General features: G+C 41.2%; 3 gene segments (V, D, J or C); all 3 read left to right on the top strand.

Annotated features, from left to right (window-relative positions):
- The first annotated feature begins 726 nt into the window (after positions 1–726).
- On the top strand, positions 727–2,421 carry LOC139299302 (Ig kappa-b4 chain C region-like). The segment is given in 3 exon segments: positions 727–783; positions 1,029–1,110; positions 1,912–2,421. Coding segments are annotated over 3 exon segments (480 nt in total).
- Positions 2,422–8,928: 6,507 nt separating this feature from the next.
- LOC139299303 (Ig kappa-b4 chain C region-like) lies at positions 8,929–10,637 on the top strand. The segment is given in 3 exon segments: positions 8,929–8,937; positions 9,189–9,315; positions 10,117–10,637. Coding segments are annotated over 3 exon segments (468 nt in total).
- Positions 10,638–13,479: 2,842 nt separating this feature from the next.
- Positions 13,480–14,763, top strand: LOC139299304 (Ig kappa-b4 chain C region-like; the record flags this gene model as incomplete). The annotated part of the segment is given in 2 exon segments: positions 13,480–13,513; positions 14,316–14,763. Coding segments are annotated over 2 exon segments (363 nt in total), but the record flags the coding sequence as incomplete, so codon positions are not given.
- Between the last annotated feature and the right edge of the window lie 5,219 nt (positions 14,764–19,982).

Here is a 19,982-nt window from a genome sequence, read left to right on the forward strand (position 1 = left end):
CACTGCTCCAGGCTGAGTCACTGTGACCTGGCCTCTGGACTCTGAGGACACAGAGACAACAACATAAAGCAGCGTCGTGGTTTTGTGGGCTTCATTTCAGAGGGACGGATGTTCATAGAGGAGAGCGGTTTGATTCTCTGGACTTTACCTGTGAAGCAGCAGCAGAGGAGAGTCCAGATGAGGACGGAGGTCAAAGTCATGTTTTTGATGAGGAGGATTTCTGTGGCTTCTGTTGTCATGAAGGACAGCTGTCAGTCATCCAGTGTTCAACTCTCAGGACTATAAACTCTCCCAGAGCACTGGAGCATGGAGCTGCTGATGCAAAGTGGCTCTCTATGGAAATGCTCTGACTGACTCCAACAGGGACTTGGATCACTCTGATGATGCTGTTAATCAATGGATCAATCACTTTATCACATTATTGATTAGAAATTATTTAATACACATTTTATATGATTCTGGCTTCATGCTCGAGGACAAATTTAGTTTCAAAATGTTTTGTGTTATATAAATTTGTTGCTATATAAAATTAATATAAATGTGATTTTAAATGAATATATATGTAATAAAAACACACATTCTGTAAATCTGGGGCTCTGTGTTATTGTCACTTTTCATTTTATCTGACAGAATTTGAGCAACAGAATCTAATTTTGGTGAGTTTGTTTGTGTCAGAGTCAGAGAGCCGTGTCTCTCTACAGTCAGAGGTTTTTGTACGGCGGCTCAATGACTTTGTATCACTGTGGAGGACTTTTGGTGGAGGAACCAGACTGGATGTTGGAAGTAAGTCAAACCTTTAAAAACCTCTTTTACTTCAGTAGCTGTTGTTCTTCCTTTATGTTCAACATGCCAGAAAACTAGTTGACTTTCGATATTAATGTATAATTTTTACAGAAATATTTTGCACTGAGAGACAAAATAACCCGGAGGATAAATTATTGCTTCCATCTTTAATGGTAAAGTTGCATCTTGAGGGCTTGTAGGTTCAGTTCAGTCTGTCAGAGTCAGTGAGCCGTGTCTCTCTACAGTCAGAGGTTTTTGTACGGCGGCTCAATGACTTTGTATCACTGTGGGACACGTTCGGTGGAGGAACCAGACTGGATGTTGGAAGTAAGTTTCTGCACAAATACTCAGTAAAATATTGTAAAGTAATGTTTTAAATTCACTTTTTGGATGTTGGAGGCAGATAAATATATCTTGTTTGAAGACTTTTAGTCTTCATGTCTTTATTTCTCCTCCTTTATCATGGAGGCTGACTCAGAGCAGCTTTACTAAACTGTCTTTACACATTCCTGTCACACTGAAGTTTCAACAGCTTCAAGTGGAGAAAAGATCAAACTTTAATCACCAGGATTAGTGTTAAATTTTACACCACAATGATAACTGTTGTTATGATGAATTCAAATGTGCTCAAGTAAAACTGAACAGAGTGAAGATAAAGACGGGTATTTGAACATGTGTAAAATCTCTGATCTCTTTATTGTGTCATATATTGTCTCAAATCCTGTTTGAAAATCTTTTCAACTATTTGCTGATGATGATTTAAATGTACACGAAGAACATTTGATTGTCGTCAGTTCATTTTCTGTATTTATTCAAGTTTCCACTGAATACTTTAAAGTTATGTATAGTTGAGATTTTTTGCCAAACGTGCTCCTTTTATTTCCAGTGTAGTTTGATATATTTCAGGTCGTCCTGTATGATGATTCTCTCTGTGCTGAGATGCATGAGAGGCTTCTTAAAGGGAAGTGAAACAATGTGTGAGTGAGTGACTGGTGGAGCAGAAAAACCATCTGACAGAAACTCCTTAAAGGAGAAAATCAGCTCTCACACAGTGAAGGTGTCCAAGTGTCTGGTGGTTGATTGACGGCTGTGTGGTCCCCGTCCTCTAAGCTGATTGGTGTCTCCTAGGTGATGCCCGTCCCACCCTGACGGTGCTGCCCCCCTCCAGGGAGGAGGTTGAGAAGGGGAAGGCCACGCTCATGTGCCTGGCCAACAAGGGCTTCCCCTCAGACTGGAGTCTGGCCTGGAAGGTGGACGGCAGCAGCAGCAGCAGCAGCAGCAGCAGCAGCTGGGAGGAGAGCAGGAGCCCCGGGGTGCTGGAGAAGGACGGCCACTACAGCTGGAGCAGCACCCTGAGGCTAACTGCAGACCAGTGGGGGAAGGTGGGCTCTGTGACCTGCGAGGCCACCCAGGGCTCCCAGGCTCCGCTCTCAGAGACACTGAGGAGAGACCAGTGTTCCCAGTCCTGACCTGACTCACTGGGACTCTGCTGCTGGTTTTACTCTGCTACTGCTCTCAGTCTGCACTCTGTGACACTGTCTCTCTCTCTTTCTGTCTTCAAACAAACTTAACATTATGCAACTTCACATTCACATTTTCATCGTTGTAATAATGCTGATGCTTTTGATGTTGTAAAACAATAAAGATCATTTTCTTCAGATCAATTTGTCTTTTCATGGTTGACTTTATTCTAACAACAGGTGCCTTTTTCTATATTTTCAAAGGAGCAGTATTATAACTCAAGTCAGAGAGAGATTTTCTCTTCACTGGTGATGAGAATGTGTGAAAGAAGAATGGAAGGAGGCCATTTTTATAAAAGTAGATCAAAGTGTTTACATAAATCTAAAATACTGAAGAGTGTTTTGAGGACTAGAAACAAAGTGTAGGGTGTCGTCAGCATAAGGTGATAACACATAGTTCTTATTTTAGATTTTACACAATTTCTTCTTCAGGTCTCCACTGTTACTGCTCTGTATAACAAAGTGAATTTGAGACAAAGTAAAATAACTGCTTCTGGTTGTTCTAATGGAGTTAATGCACATCTCTGCCCTCTAATGTTGTGTCAGAACCAGAACAGATAACAGGTAGAGGCTACACAGAACTGTCAATCACCTGCTGTGCTGTGGAGACGCCTTGATCCTGATGTTCAACTGAAGATTTAAAAACTTTGATCTTCATATCACACTTATTTTGACAGCTTCATATTCATTGTTTGCCCTTCTGTTTGTTTGTGAATGCTTCATTTGCAACACTTGATCTGCTGTCAGTGATTGAATTTCCATCTGCTGAGGAAGATCATGTGATAGGATTGAAAGCGCCACAACAAGAAGATGGAAGGGACCAGAAGTACAAATTAGAAGTGAATAAGTGAAATGTGTAGTCTTTGAAATAAAGTGAATGAGATGTGCATGTGTGTGTGTGTGTGTGTGTGTGTGTATGTCCTCAGTGAAGTGTATCAGTCTCTGCAGTAGCTTCCAGCTGCAGCAGTCAGTTCAGTTTCTGTTCAGTCTGACTGAGGGAGGTTTTTGTACGATGCTTTTTCACTGTGTGAACACACGCTGACTCCCAATTTCATGATAACTCTGACAGTAGTAAACTGCTGCATCTTCAGTCTGGACTCCACTGATGGTCAGAGTGAAGTCAGAGTTTGATCCACTGCCTGTAAAACGACCTGGAATCCCTGATGCTCGAGTGCTAGCAAAGTAAATGAGGAGTTTAGGAGCTTCTCCATCTCTCTGTTGGTACCAGGCTAAGAAGTTATTATTATAAACATTCCTACTGGTCCTACATCTGATGGAGACGGAGCCTCCCAGAGCAGAGCTCACTGCTCCAGGCTGAGTCACTGTGACCTGGCCTCTGGACTCTGAGGACACAGAGACAACAACATAAAGCAGCGTCGTGGTTTTGTGGGCTTCATTTCAGAGGGACGGATGTTCATAGAGGAGAGCGGTTTGATTCTCTGGACTTTACCTGTGAAGCAGCAGCAGAGGAGAGTCCAGATGAGGACGGAGGTCAAAGTCATGTTTTTGATGAGGAGGATTTCTGTGGCTTCTGTTGTCATGAAGGACAGCTGTCAGTCATCCAGTGTTCAACTCTCAGGACTATAAACTCTCCCAGAGCACTGGAGCATGGAGCTGCTGATGCAAAGTGGCTCTCTATGGAAATGCTCTGACTGACTATCAGCTTGCTGTTACAAAGTTGTGTGTCAGACACTGTTCTTGTGCCACAGTGGAACAAATCGGGACGAAACGTGGACAAGAAGTCCCAAAGGTGCTCGGAGGAATGGGAATTTCAACATCTACAATTCAAAGACAACTGGGTGACTCCATCTGCTGAAGAAGACCAAGTGGTATGATTGAAAGCTCCACACCAGCCAGTGGATGGACATTGAGGGAAGATTGCTTTGTTTTTTCAGAGGTCAAGAATGAGCTTCAAGGGGCGCCCCAGTAGTTCATCTAGTCCAGCGCGTACTGTTAAGGCTGAGTCCTTAACGCAGCCCGGGCCCTTTGCTGCATCATCCTCCCACCTCTCCTGTCTATCTTCAGCTTTCATTGTCTAATAACAAGAATTGCCCCCCAAAAAATCTAAAAGTCTAAAAAAAGCGTGTCAAAATATTTCAATGTTTATTCAGAGTCAAACGGGGTACAAATTTAATCTGGAATTGTCACCCACTGAACATTTGCGCAATAAAATACATGGCAATCGGTTTATAGTTAAACAGTGCTATGAAGCCCGAAGTAAGTCCTGTAAAGCAGATCGTGAGATCGTGCAAAAATGGGCTCGAGATCTTGGGGTGGAGATAGATGAGGACACAAGGACAAATATATGGGAGAATGCTAACAGCATATCCATGTGTAATAGAGGAAAGGAACTGCAATTTAGATTGTTACATCGTCTTCAGTTATTACCACAATTTAGAAATAAGATGGACCCAAAGAAATCAGTAGTGTAATGTAGAAGTGGGTCGTTTTTTACATACTGTATGGACCTGTGTACATATTCAGGATTTCTGGGTGAAAGTTGTTTCCAAGTTAAATTTGATTTTTAATGAAGAGTTGGACGTAGATCCACTCTGTCTTCTGTTAGGAAGACCACACTTGAGAATTAAGCAGAATTATAGGAAAAAGTTACTGAATGTACTAACCTATGCTGCACGTAAGAGCATACGAATAAAATGGGTCTCAAATAAACCACCCACAGTTTCTGAGTGGCATAAGATCATTTTTGACCTTTTACCCATGGAATATCTAACATACTGGTCTAAAGGCAAAATTGGTATATTTTATGAGGTATTGATGCCGTTCCTTCAATATGTCGGGCCTAGAATAGCCAATATATTCTGGAATGTACTTCCTAGGCCAAGGAATGATGGCTGAGTGTTATGGAGAGGCACTGATGTTTTTTTTGATATATATGTATGTTTTTTTTTTTTCCTTTCCATGTATGTATTGTTTTTATTAACAATGTTCCACCGTGTTTGTGAACCATGATTGTGCTGTGCTGGATCGTTGAAGGGGGGGGGGGGGGGGGGGGGCGTTCATGTAAATCTTGTATGTATGAAAATTATACATCCTGTATACAATACAATACAATACAATTTATAATAAAGATGTGTTACAAATATATATATTTCAATGTTAATCAGATGAACTGTATGTGTTTTATAGATGAAGGGTGCCGTTGGTAGAAACACAGTTTTAGTAGTGTTCATAAAGTTTATTGAATATGAGTAAACTACAAAGTATTTGAATTATGAAGTAGGATATCATCAGCATATTATAACATGGTAGTATCAGTATCAGCAGTGTGATCTCAAAATATAACACAACTTGTGTGTTTTACTATGAACACAAGCTCATTAAAAACATGTGATGTGTTTATGTTTGTTGAAAACTAAACTTCAATATTAATGAAATGAATTTCAAATTACACTTAAAATAGTTGAAGATTTATCTGTAAAAGTCATAAATATTCTAATATTCAAACTAGTGTTAATGTGTTGGACTTCATTGTCAGTCAAACTTCTAAAGTGTCTCTATTTCTGTGCAGCTGCTGATTCAGATCAGTTCCTCTCCAGCTGAGGGAGGTTTTTGTACGACGTTCACTGTGTGAACGGCCAGCTGTTACACTGCTGACAATAATAATCTCCTGTATCTTCAGTCTGGACTCCTCTGATGGTCAGAGTGAAGTCAGTCCCAGATCCACTTCCACTAAAACGGTCTGAAACGCCAGACTGACTGTTTGTAGAATAATAAACCAAGAGTTTAGGAGCTTCTCAGTGTCTCTGAAGGTACCAGTTGAGGCATGTACCAACACTTGAACTGGCTTTACATCTGAGAGAGACAGTCTGTCCTGGAGCAACAGACTGAGATCCAGGAGACTGAGTCAGGATCTTTTGACCTGATGAACCTGGAAAACATGAACAAGAGGAGAAGGGTTATTGAGACAAATCCAGTTTGGAGAAAGATAATCAACATCCAAACAGAAGTCTCATTTCTTTAACACGGAGAATAGATGGAAGAAGGTCAATGCTGCTTGTTTCAGTGTTTCTCCGTCACAGCAGAACATCATTGTGGTGAACCTGGTTGCATCCTGAAGCAAAGTGTTCACGAGAGAGTCTCACCCTGAACAAGGAGCCCCAGGGCGGCCAGCAGTAGAAGCAGTGACATCATCATTGTGCTGCCAGGTTGAAGATGTATGTGTGACGCATCCACGGTTTAGCATTTGTAGCTTCTTTGCAGCTACATCCACATTTGAAGCATTATCTGCTGCCGTGGCTACAACCTTGTGCTCTATCAGAATCTGCTTTATTGGCCGAGCACGTGAACACATTCAAGGAATTTTACTCTCAATGATCTCACACACTGAGAGACACACAGCAGAACAAGAACAGCAAAGCTCAACAAAGTCAAGTTGAATCTATTTTATTTATATGTCACAAAGCAAATATTTGTTGAGACAGGAAGAGATGCAGTGATCACCACACATTCATTCATTATGTCTTCTGGTTGTCCGTCCATCCGTCCCATGTCTCATGAACGCCTCGAGGGAATTTCTTTAAATTTGGCACAAACGTCCACTAGGACTCAAGAATGAACTGATTACTATTTTGTGGTCAAAGGTCAAAGGTCAAAGGTCACTGTGGCCTCAAAGTAGGTTCATGTCCATAAATTAAGAATGAATTGGCGACTCCAGATTTCACACAGGTTGACTGGTTCGACACAATGAGTAAACAATAACTAGCACAGTACGGGCACAGTCATCCTCTCTCTCTCTCTCTGCAGCTGTCACTGTCCAATAAAGGCAAAAATGCATCAAATAAATCTTTGAGAAAAAAAAGACAGAACTTTCAGTCTTAATGTATTTGAGTTGTACTTAGAAGAAAATGTGTTTTTGCAAAATGCCTTTTCAGTTTATATGTATGCAGTTATATATAAATATGTGAAGATGTAGTTACATCAAAGAGGTCACTTGTGTCTTTTGCCTCTTTATGATTCCAGTTGATATTGACCTTTTCTGTAAATAACAGAAGTTTGTCGTATAAAAATAATATTTAGTGTGACTTGAATGATGTACAGGTTTTGTTTGGGTCATCTTTGATAATGAAGGTTCTGATGCTGTTCTGTGTCTTCATACTTTCTTTTAACTGGATGTAGTTGAAATAGCTGTGATCCAGTATGAAGCTGAGGTCAAAGGTCATGACCAAGACTTTGCTCATTAACTGTCCCAGGTTGGCTTCTTTCAATTCACTGGAAGAGAACTGAGTTCATTATAAGATAAGAACTTGAGATCATCATGAGATATAAACGGATGGTGAGAAGCTGTGATGGAGAAAGTCATTTGATTTCTGCAAAAACTTCTCTTCATTCATGTTAATTGGTGGTTAAAGCAACAATGGTGAAACATTCAATCCACCTGCTGACATGATGTGTGTGTGTGTGTGTGTGTGTGTGTGTGTGTGTGTGTGAGTGTGTGTGTGTCCTCAATGGAGTGTATCAGTCTCTGCAGTAGCTTCCAGCTGCAGCAGTCAGTTCAGTTTCTGTTCAGTCTGACTGAGGGAGGTTTTTGTACGACGCTTTTTCACTGTGTGAACAGCCACTGACTGTTGATGTTATGGAGACTCTGACAGTAGTAAACTGCTGCATCTTCAGTCTGGACTCCACTGATGGTCAGAGTGAAGTCAGAGTTTGATCCACTGCCTGTAAAACGACCTGGAATCCCTGATGCTCGATAAGTAGCAGCGTAAATGAGGAGTTTAGGAGCTCCTCCATCTCTCTGTTGGTACCAGGCTAAAAGGTGGTATGGGCTGCTAAAATAAACATTCTGACTGGTCCTACATCTGATGGAGACGGAGCCTCCCAGAGCAGAGCTCACTGCTCCAGGCTGAGTCACTGTGACCTGGCCTCTGGACTCTGAGGACACAGAGACAACAACATAAAGCAGCGTCGTGGTTTTGTGGGCTTCATTTCAGAGGGACGGATGTTCATAGAGGAGAGCGGTTTGATTCTCTGGACTTTACCTGTGAAGCAGCAGCAGAGGAGAGTCCAGATGAGGACGGCGGTCAAAGTCATGTTTTTGATGAGGAGGATTTCTGTGGCTTCTGTTGTCATGAAGGACAGCTGTCAGTCATCCAGTGTTCAACTCTCAGGACTATAAACTCTCCCAGAGCACTGGAGCATGGAGCTGCTGATGCAAAGTGGCTCTCTATGGAAATGCTCTGACTGACTCCAACAGGGACTTGGATCACTCTGATGATGCTGTTAATCAATGGATCAATCACTTTATCACATTATTGATTAGAAATTATTTAATACACATTTTATATGATTCTGGCTTCATGCTCGTGGACAAATTTTGTTTCAAAATGTTTTGTGTTATATAAATTTGTTGCTATATAAAATTAATATAAATGTGATTTTAAATGAATATATATGTAATAAAAACACACATTCTGTAAATCTGGAGCTCTGTGTTATTGTCACTTTTCATTTTATCTGACAGAATTTGAGCAACAGAATCTAATTTTGGTGAGTTTGTTTGTGTCAGAGTCAGAGAGCCGTGTCTCTCTACAGTCAGAGGTTTTTGTACGGCGGCTCAATGACTTTGTATCACTGTGGTGGACTTTTGGTGGAGGAACCAGACTGGATGTTGGAAGTAAGTCAAACCTTTAAAAACCTCTTTTACTTCAGTAGCTGTTGTTCTTCCTTTATGTTCAACATGCCAGAAAACTAGTTGACTTTCGATATTAATGTATAATTTTTACAGAAATATTTTGCACTGAGAGACAAAGTTCACTTCAACAATATAAATTCAAAAACTCATTGTAATAATAATCAAATATTAACCCGGAGGATAAATTATTGCTTCCATCTTTAATGGTAAAGTTGCATCTTGAGGGCTTGTAGGTTCAGTTCAGTCTGTCAGAGTCAGAGAGCCGTGTCTCTCTACAGTCAGAGGTTTTTGTACGGCGGCTCAATGACTTTGTATCACTGTGGTACACGTTCGGTGGAGGAACCAGACTGGATGTTGGAAGTAAGTTTCTGCACAAATACTCAGTAAAATATTGTAAAGTAATGTTTTAAATTCACTTTTTGGATGTTGGAGGCAGATAAATATATCTTGTTTGAACACTTTTAGTCTTCATGTCTTTATTTCTCCTCCTTTATCATGGAGGCTGACTCAGAGCAGCTTTACTAAACTGTCTTTACACATTCCTGTCACTCTGAAGTTTAAACAGCTTCAAGTGGAGAAAAGATCAAACTTTAATCACCAGGATTAGTGTTAAATTTTACACCACAATGATAACTGTTGTTATGATGAATTCAAACGTGCTCAAGTAAAACTGAACAGAGTGAAGATAAAGACGGGTATTTGAACATGTGTAAAATCTCTGATCTCTTTATTGTGTCATATATTGTCTCAAATCCTGCTTGAAAATCTTTTCAACTATTTGCTGATGATGATTTAAATGTACACGAAGAACATTTGATTGTCGTCAGTTCATTTTCTGTATTTATTCAAGTTTCCACTGAATACTTTAAAGTTATGTATAGTTGAGATCTTTTGCCAAACGTGCTCCTTTTATTTCCAGTGTAGTTTGATATATTTCAGGTCGTCCTGTATGATGATTCTCTCTGTGCTGAGATGCATGAGAGGCTTCTTAAAGGGAAGTGAAACAATGTGTGAGTGAGTGACTGGTGGAGCAGAAAAACCATCTGACAGAAACTCCTTAAAGGAGAAAATCAGCTCTCACACAGTGAAGGTGTCCAAGTGTCTGGTGGTTGATTGACAGCTGTGTGGTCCCCGTCCTCTAAGCTGATTGGTGTCTCCTAGGTGATGCCCGTCCCACCCTGACGGTGCTGCCCCCCTCCAGGGAGGAGGTTGAGAAGGGGAAGGCCACGCTCATGTGCCTGGCCAACAAGGGCTTCCCCTCAGACTGGAGTCTGGCCTGGAAGGTGGACGGCAGCAGCAGCAGCAGCAGCAGCTGGGAGGAGAGCAGGAGCCCCGGGGTGCTGGAGAAGGACGGCCACTACAGCTGGAGCAGCACCCTGAGGCTAACTGCAGACCAGTGGGGGAAGGTGGGCTCTGTGACCTGCGAGGCCACCCAGGGCTCCCAGGCTCCGCTCTCAGAGACACTGAGGAGAGACCAGTGTTCCCAGTCCTGACCCGACTCACTGGGACTCTGCTGCTGGTTTTACTCTGCTACTGCTCTCAGTCTGCACTCTGTGACACTGTCTCTCTCTCTTTCTGTCTTCAAACAAACTTAACATTATGCAACTTCACATTTTCATCGTTGTAATAATGCTGCTGCTTTTAATGTTGTAAAACAATAAAGATCATTTTCTTCAGATCAATTCGTCTTTTCATGGTTGACTTTATTCCAACAACAGGTGCCATATTCTATATTTTCAAAGGAGCAGGATTATAACTCAAGTCAGAGAGAGATTTTCTCTTCACTGGTGATGAGAATGTGTGAACGAAGAATGGAAGGAGGCCATTTTTATAAAAGTATATCAAAGTGTTTACATAAATCTAAAATACTGAAGACTGTTTTGAGGATTAGAAACAAAATGTAGAGTGTCGTCAGCATAAGGTGATAACACATAGTTCTTACTTTAGATTTTACACAATTTCTTCTTCAGGTCTCCACTGTTACTGCTCTGTATAACAAAGTGAATTTGAGACAAAGTAAAATAACTGCTTCTGGTTGTTCTAATGGAGTTAATGCACATCTCTGCCCTCTAATGTTGTGTCAGAACCAGAACAGATAACAAGTAGAGGCTACACAGAACTGTCAATCACCTGCTGTGCTGTGGAGACACCTTGATCCTGATGTTCAACTGAAGCTTTAAAGACTTTGATGTTCTTCATATCACACTTATTTTGACAGCTTCATATTCATTGTTTGCCCTTCTGTTTGTTTGTGAATGCTTCATTTGCAACACTTGATCTGCTGTCAGTGATTGAATTTTCATCTGCTGAGGAAGATCATGTGATAGGATTGAAAGCTCCACAACAAGAAGATGGAAGGGACCAGAAGTACAGTTTAGAAGTGAATAAGTGATGGAGATACAGGATGTCATGTCTACTGGAGCTTTGTAAATACATTTGTACTGATGTCTATATGTGAACTTATTATTACAAATATGAAAGGTGAACTGTGTAGTCTCTCAAATAAAGTGAAATACATTGACACTGAATGGGTGACACTGTTGACTCAAAGGTCAAAGGTCATTGTGGCCTCAAAGAAGGTTTATATCCATAAATTAAGAATGAATTGGCGACTCCAGATTTCACACAGGTTGACTGGTTCGACACAATGAGTAAACAATAACTAGCACAGTACGGGCACAGTCATCCTCTCTCTCTCTCTCTGCAGCTGTCACTGTCCAATAAAGGCAAAAATGCATCAAATAAATCTTTGAGAAAAAAAAGACAGAACTTTCAGTCTTAATGTATTTGAGTTGTACGTAAAAGAAAATGTGTTTTTGCAAAATGCCTTTTCAGTTTATATGTATGCAGTTGTATATAAATATATGTAGACATAGTTACATCATATATCTTTTGCCTCTTCATGATTCCAGTTGATATTGACCTTTTCTGTAAATAACAGAAGTTTGTAGTTTAAAAATAATATTTAGTGTGACTTGAATGATGTACAGGTTTTGTTTGGGTCATCTTTGATAATGAAGATTCTGATGCTGATCTGTGTCTTCATACTTTCTTTTAACTGGATGTAGTTGAAATAGCTGTCATCCAGTATGATGCTGAGGTCAAAGGTCATGACCAAGACTTTGCTCATTAACTGTCCCAGGTTGGCTTCTTTCAATTCACCGGAAGAGAACTGAGTTCATTATAAGATAAGAACTTGAGATCATCATGAGATATAAACGGATGGTGAGAAGCTGTGATGGAGAAAGTCATTTGATTTCTGCAAAAACTTCTTTTGATTCATGTTAATTGGTGGTTAAAGCAACAATTGTGAAACATTCAATCCGCCTGCTGACATGATGTGTGTGTGTGTGTGTGTGTGTGTGTGTGTGTGTGTGTGTGTGTCCTCAGTGAAGTGTATCAGTCTCTGCAGTAGCTTCCAGCTGCAGCAGTCAGTTCAGTTTCTGTTCAGTCTGACTGAGGGAGGTTTTTGTACAACGCTTTTTCACTGTGTGAACAGCCACTGACTGTTGATGTTATGGAGACTCTGACAGTAGTAAACTGCTGCATCTTCAGTCTGGACTCCACTGATGGTCAGAGTGAAGTCAGAGTTTGATCCACTGCCTGTAAAACGACCTGGAATCCCTGATGCTCGAGTGCTAGCTAGATAAATGAGGAGTTTAGGAGCTTCTCCATCTCTCTGTTGGTACCAGGCTAAGTAGTGGTATCTGCTGCCATAATAAACATTCTGACTGGTCCTACATCTGATGGAGACGGAGCCTCCCAGAGCAGAGCTCACTGCTCCAGGCTGAGTCACTGTGACCTGGCCTCTGGACTCTGAGGACACAGAGACAACAACATAAAGCAGCGTCGTGGTTTTGTGGGCTTCATTTCAGAGGGACGGATGTTCATAGAGGAGAGCGGTTTGATTCTCTGGACTTTACCTGTGAAGCAGCAGCAGAGGAGAGTCCAGATGAGGACGGAGGTCAAAGTCATGTTTTTGATGAGGAGGATTTCTGTGGCTTCTGTTGTCATGAAGGACAGCTGTCAGTCATCCAGTGTTCAACTCTCAGGACTATAAACTCTCCCAGAGCACTGGAGCATGGAGCTGCTGATGCAAAGTGGCTCTCTATGGAAATGCTCTGACTGACTCCAACAGGGACTTGGATCACTCTGATGATGCTGTTAATCAATGGATCAATCACTTTATCACATTATTGATTAGAAATTATTTAATACACATTTTATATGATTCTGGCTTCATGCTCGAGGACAAATTTAGTTTGAAAATGTTTTGTCTTCTCTAAATTTGTTGCTATATAATGTTAATATAGATTTGATTTTAAATGAATATATATGTAATAAAAACATACATTCTGTAAATCTGTGGCTCTGTGTTATTGTCACTTTTCATTTTATCTGACAGAATTTGAGCAACAGAATCTAATTTTGGTGAGTTTGTTTGTGTCAGAGTCAGAGAGCCGTGTCTCTCTACAGTCAGAGGTTTTTGTACGGCGGCTCAATGACTTTGTATCACTGTGGTGGACTTTTGGTGGAGGAACCAGACTGGATGTTAACTGTAAGTACATTTATCTCCTTTAATAACCCAAATTTTATATGTATTGTATTTGAATTTTTTAGCTGTAGACCTGACTTCAATATTTTGTCTGACATTAGAAATTTGATGTATTTGCAGCAGTTCTTGAAGGCTTCACAGTGTCGTGAACCAAAATAAAATCCACTCCAATGAATAATGTTGTTGCACTAAAACTTGTACATTCTTAATATTAAATTGTAAAAAACTACTCTGCATTGTATAAAGGAAATATTCTTAAAAGTTTAAGTTTTAATATTCTGGCTCAAGAACTCTGCCAGTAACGTTTGGTTCAGTGTTTAAGGTGCATGGCTATTACTCGATCTTTCTCCCAGACGAATGATTTTAAATCCATTCGACATATTTTAAATGAGAAGTTCAGTCATTAACAATATTAATAAAATGTTTCAGTAATGAAGCCGGACTTTTCAGTGATGATTCATGTTTACATGAAGAGAACAAACACATATCATCATTTATGAGGTTTTGGATTGAGACAAGAAATATTGAAGATAGTTAAAACAAGAAGAGCCTCAGAATCTGCATCTTCTGTGCCAGTTTTAACTTTTTATCTTCACTACTGAAACCTGTCTGTTGCCATGGTTCAGCAGTGATGTCTGTCTGTTGCCATGGTTACCGAGCTCAGAGATGGAAGTGAAACGTTTAAGACCAGTTTCATCCGATCTGAGGAGGACCAACAGAACTAGAAGCCTCCTCTGATGCAACCAACAGGATGGAGTTTAGTTTCCCTCATATAAACTTTATTAATCTCTCTCTCTCTCGGCAGTGGGTCGAGTCACCCCCACCATGACGGTGCTGCCCCCCTCCATTGAGGAGGTGGATCAGGGGAAGGCCACGCTCATGTGCCTGGCCAACAAGGGCTTCCCCTCAGACTGGAGTCTGGCCTGGAAGGTGGACGGCAGCAGCAGCAGCAGCTGGGAGGAGAGCAGGAGCCCCGGGGTGCTGGAGATGGACGGCCACTACAGCTGGAGCAGCACCCTGAGGCTAACTGCAGACCAGTGGGGGAAGGTGGGCTCTGTGACCTGCGAGGCCACCCAGGGCTCCCAGGCTCCGCTCTCAGAGACACTGAGGAGAGACCAGTGTTCCCAGTCCTGACCCGACTCACTGGGACTCTGCTGCTGGTTTTACTCTGCTACTGCTCTCAGTCTGCACTCTGTGACACTGTCTCTCTCTCTTTCTGTCTTCAAACAAACTTAACATTATGCAACTTCACATTTTCATTGTTGTAATAATGCTGCTGCTTTTAATGTTGTAAAACAATAAAGATAATTTTCTTCAGATCAATTTGTCTCTTCATTGTTGACTTTATTCCAACAACAGGTGCCTTTTTCTATATTTTCAAAGGAGCAGGATTATAACTCAAGTCAGAGAGAGATTTTCTCTTCACTGGTGATGAGAATGTGTGAAAGAAGAATGGAAGGAGGCCATTTTTATAAAAGTATATCAAAGTGTTTACATTGATCTAAAATACTGAAGAGTATTTTGAGGATTAGAAACAAAGTGTAGAGTGTCGTCAGCGTAAGGTGATAACACATAGTTCTTATTTTAGATTTTACACAATTTCTTCTTCAGGTCTCCACTGTTACTGCTCTGTATAACAAAGTGAATTTGAGACAAAGTAAAATAACTGCTTCTGGTTGTTCTAATGGAGTTAATGCACATCTCTGCCCTCTAATGTTGTGTCAGAACCAGAACAGATAACAGGTAGAGGCTACACAGAACTGTCAATCACCTGCTGTGCTGTGGAGACACCTTGATCCTGATGTTCAACTGAAGCTTTAAAGACTTTGATGTTCTTCATATCACACTTATTTTGACAGCTTCATATTCATTGTTTGCCCTTCTGTTGGTTTGTGAATGCTTCATTTGCAACACTTGATCTGCTGTCAGTGATTGAATTTCCATTTGCTGAGGAAGATCATGTGATAGGATTGAAAGCGCCACAACAAGAAGATGGAAGGGACCAGAAGAACAAATTAGAAGTGAATAAGTGATGGAGATACAGGATGTCATGTCTACTGGAGCTTTGTAAATACATTTGTACTGATGTCTATATGTGAACTTATTATTACAAATATGAAAGGTGAACTGTGTAGTCTCTCAAAAAAAATGAAATACATTGACACTGAATGGGTGACACTGTTGACTCAAAGGTCAAAGGTCATTGTGGCCTCAAAGAAGGTTTATATCCATAAATTAAGAATGAATTGGCGACTCCAGATTTCACACAGATTGACTGGTTCGACACAATGAGTAAACAATAACTAGCACAGTACGGGCACAGTCATCCTCTCTCTCTCTCTCTGCAGCTGTCACTGTCCAATAAAGGCAAAAATGCATCAAATAAATCTTTGAGAAAAAAAGACAGAACTTTCAGTCTTAATGTATTTGAGTTTTACGTTAAAAAAAAATGTGTTTTTGCAAAATGCCTTTTCAGTTTATATGTATGCAGTTGTATATAAATATATGTAGACATAGTTACATCAAAGAGGCCACTTATGTCTTTTGCCTCTTTATGATTCCAGTTGATATTGACCTTTTCTGTAAATAACAGAAGTTTTTCATTTAAAAATAATATTTAGTGTGACTTGAATGATGTACAGGTTTTGTTTGGGTCATCTTTGATAATGAAGATTCTGATGCTGATCTGTGTCTTCATACTTTCTTTTAACTGGATGTAGTTGAAATAGCTGTCATCCAGTATGATGCTGAGGTCAAAGGTCATGACCAAGACTTTGCTTCACTGGAAGAGAACTGAGTTCATTATAAGATAAGAACTTGAGATCATCATGAGATATAAACGGATGGTGAGAAGCTGTGATGGAGAAAGTCATTTGATTTCTGCAAAAACTTCTCTTCATTCATGTTAATTGGTGGTTAAAGCAACAATGGTGAAACATTCAATCCGCCTGCTGACATGATGTGTGTGTGTGTGTGTGTGTGTGTGTGTGTCCTCAGTGAAGTGTATCAGTCTCTGCAGTAGCTTCCAGCTGCAGCAGTCAGTTCAGTTTCTGTTCAGTCTGACTGAGGGAGGTTTTTGTACGACGCTTTTTCACTGTGTGAACAACCACTGACTGTTGATATAGTGCTCACTCTGACAGTAGTAAACTGCTGCATCTTCAGTCTGGACTCCACTGATGGTCAGAGTGAAGTCAGAGTTTGATCCACTGCCTGTAAAACGACCTGGAATCCCTGATGCTCGAGTGCTAGCATAGTAAATGAGGAGTTTAGGAGCTTCTCCATCTCTCTGTTGGTACCAGGCTAAAAGGTGGTTGTTGTTCCAAACATTAACATTCTGACTGGTCCTACATGTGATGGAGACGGAGCCTCCCAGAGCAGAGCTCACTGCTCCAGGCTGAGTCACTGTGACCTGGCCTCTGGACTCTGAGGACACAGAGACAACAACATAAAGCAGCGTCGTGGTTTCGTGGGCTTCATTTCAGAGGGACGGATGTTCATAGAGGAGAGCGGTTTGATTCTCTGGACTTTACCTGTGAAGCAGCAGCAGAGGAGAGTCCAGATGAGGACGGAGGTCAAAGTCATGTTTTTGATGAGGAGGATTTCTGTGGCTTCTGTTGTCATGAAGGACAGCTGTCAGTCATCCAGTGTTCAACTCTCAGGACTATAAACTCTCCCAGAGCACTGGAGCATGGAGCTGCTGATGCAAAGTGGCTCTCTATGGAAATGCTCTGACTGACTCCAACAGGGACTTGGATCACTCTGATGATGCTGTTAATCAATGGATCAATCAAAGCAAATCAACAAAGCAAACACACCATCAAGGTCTTTTCGGGGGTGTTTTCAATGTAAACCTCACAGTTTTAATATCAGGTCATACATTTTACTGAAAAACTATTTTTGTAGTTTGACGTCTTTAACTTTTTATCTTCACTACTGAAACCTGTCTGTTTCCATGGTTCAGCAGCGATGTCTACCTGTTGCCATGGTTACTGAGCTCAGACAGGGAAGTGAAACGTTTAAGACCAGTTTCATCTGATCTAAGGAGGACCAACAGAACTAGAAGCCTCCTCTGCTGCAACCAACAGGATGGAGTTTAGTTTCCCTCATATGAACTTTATTAGTCTCTCTCTCTGCAGTTGGTCGAGTCACTACCAAAAGTCTGGTAGTAAACTCATCCAGTGATTTGAGGACAGTTTTTTGTCTTTCAAGTTTGGTAATATGGTCTTTTATGACAATAATTAGTGATATTAATATTAGTGTCATGGATTCCTTTGAACTTTGAAGCTAACATGGCCAAGAAGTCCCACAAATGCTCGGAGGAATGGGAGTTTCAGCACCTCCAATTCAATGACAACTGGGCGACTCCATCTGCTGAGGAAGATCATGTGATATGACTGAAAGCTCCACAAAGTTAGTGGACGACTGATGTGGAGAGATAAATGGCGATATAGTATTCAATTTCAATTCCATTCAATTTTATTTATATAACGCCAAATCACACCAAAAGTCATCTCATGACACTTTACAAATAGAGCAGGTCTAGACCGACTCTTTATAATGTTATTACAGAGACCCAACAGGTCCCACCATGAGACAGCACTTTGGCGACAGTGGCAAGGAAAAACTTCCTTTTAAGAGGCAGAAACCTCGAGCAGAACCAGACTCTAGCTGGGGGGGTCATCTGCTTTGACCGGTTGGGTTTGAGAGAGAGAGAGAGAGAGAGAGGGGGAGAGACAGATAGACAGACAGACAGACAGACAGACAGACAGGCAGAGATGTATGGCAGCACTAGCCGTAGAAATAGCAGCTATAATTATAATAATACTGGAAATATGACTGATACTAATAGTTACAGCTGTAATACTAGCTGACATTAATAATAGCAGCTTTAATAGTAACAGAACTACGACTAAACATAATAACTGTAGTGATGAGAGTCAGGCAGGCCCATGGCGGCAGCACCCAGGCGTACCAGGACCACGATCCACAGCAACCTGCCAGACGACAAAGCACAAAGAAACTCCGGGGAAGAAATAAAGTTAGTAACATGCATTGGACTGTGATGAATGTGCAAAGATGAAGAGGGAGAGGAGGAAAGCTCAGTGCATCATGGGAAGTCCCCCAGCAGTGTAGGCCTATAGCAGCATAACTGGGCAGCATAACCTTAACTATAAGCCTTATCAAAAAGCAAAGTTTTAAGTCAACTCTTAAAAGTAGAGAGTGTGTCTGCCTCCCGGACCCAAACTGGGAGCCGATTCCACAGGAGAGGAGCTTGATAGCTGAAGGCTCTGGCTCCTGTTCTGCTTTTGGAGACTCTAGGAACCACAAGCAACCCTGCATTCTGGAAGCGGAGTGCTCTAGTGGGGTAATAGGGTACTATGAGCTCTTTAAGATATGATGGTGCCTGACCAGTAAGAGCTTTGTAAGTCAGGAGAAGGCTTTTAAATCTATTCTACATTTTACAGGGAGCCAGTGCAGCGAAGCTAATACAGGAGAAATATGATCTCTTTTCCTGGTTCCTGTCAGTACACGTGCTGCAGCATTCTGGATCAGCTGGAGAGTCCTCAGGGACTTATTGGGACAGCCTGATAATAAGGAATTGCAATAATCAAGCCTAGACGTGACAAATGCATGGACTCATTTTTCTTCATCTGTTTGAGACAGGATCTTCCGGATTTTTGCAATGTTACGGAGGTGAAAGAAGGCAGTCCTTGAAGTTTGTTTTACGTGGGAGTTAAAGGACATGTCCTGATCTAAGACAACTCCGAGATTCCTCACGGTGGCGCTGGAGGCCAGGGCAATGCCATCTAGGGTAACAATATCCTTAGATACTGTGTTTCTGAGGTGTTCAGGGCCAAGAACAATAACTTCTGTCTTGTCCGAGTTCAACATCAGATAATTACAGGTCATCCAGGTCTTTATGTCCTTAAGGCATGCTTGGAGCTTGGCTAACTGATGAGGTTCTTCTGGCTTGATCGATAAATATAGCTGGGTATCATCCGCATAGCAATGAAAATGTATGGAGTGTTTTCTAATGATATCTCCTAAAGGAAGCATATATAAGGTGAATAGTATTGGTCCAAGCACAGAACCTTGTGGAACTCCATGACTGACTTTGGCGTACATGGAGGATTCATCGTTAACATGTACAAACTGAGATCGATCTGATAAATACGACTTAAACCAGCTTAGTGCGGTTCCTTTGATGCCAATTAAATGTTCCAGTCTCTGTAATAGGATATGATGGTCAATGGTGTCGAATGCAGCACTAAGATCTAACAAAACAAGTATAGAGACAAGTCCTTTGTCTGATGCAGTTAGAAGGTCATCTGTAACTTTCACCAGTGCTGTCTCTGTGCTATGATGAGCTCTGAAACCTGACTGAAAGTCCTCAAGCAACTTATTGTCATGTAGAAAATCACACAGCTGGTTGGCGACTGCTTTCTCAAGAATCTTGGAGAGAAAGGGAAGG

Source organism: Enoplosus armatus, chromosome 16 (assembly GCF_043641665.1).
Source record: "Enoplosus armatus isolate fEnoArm2 chromosome 16, fEnoArm2.hap1, whole genome shotgun sequence".
Classification (NCBI taxonomy): Eukaryota; Metazoa; Chordata; class Actinopteri; order Centrarchiformes; family Enoplosidae; genus Enoplosus; species Enoplosus armatus.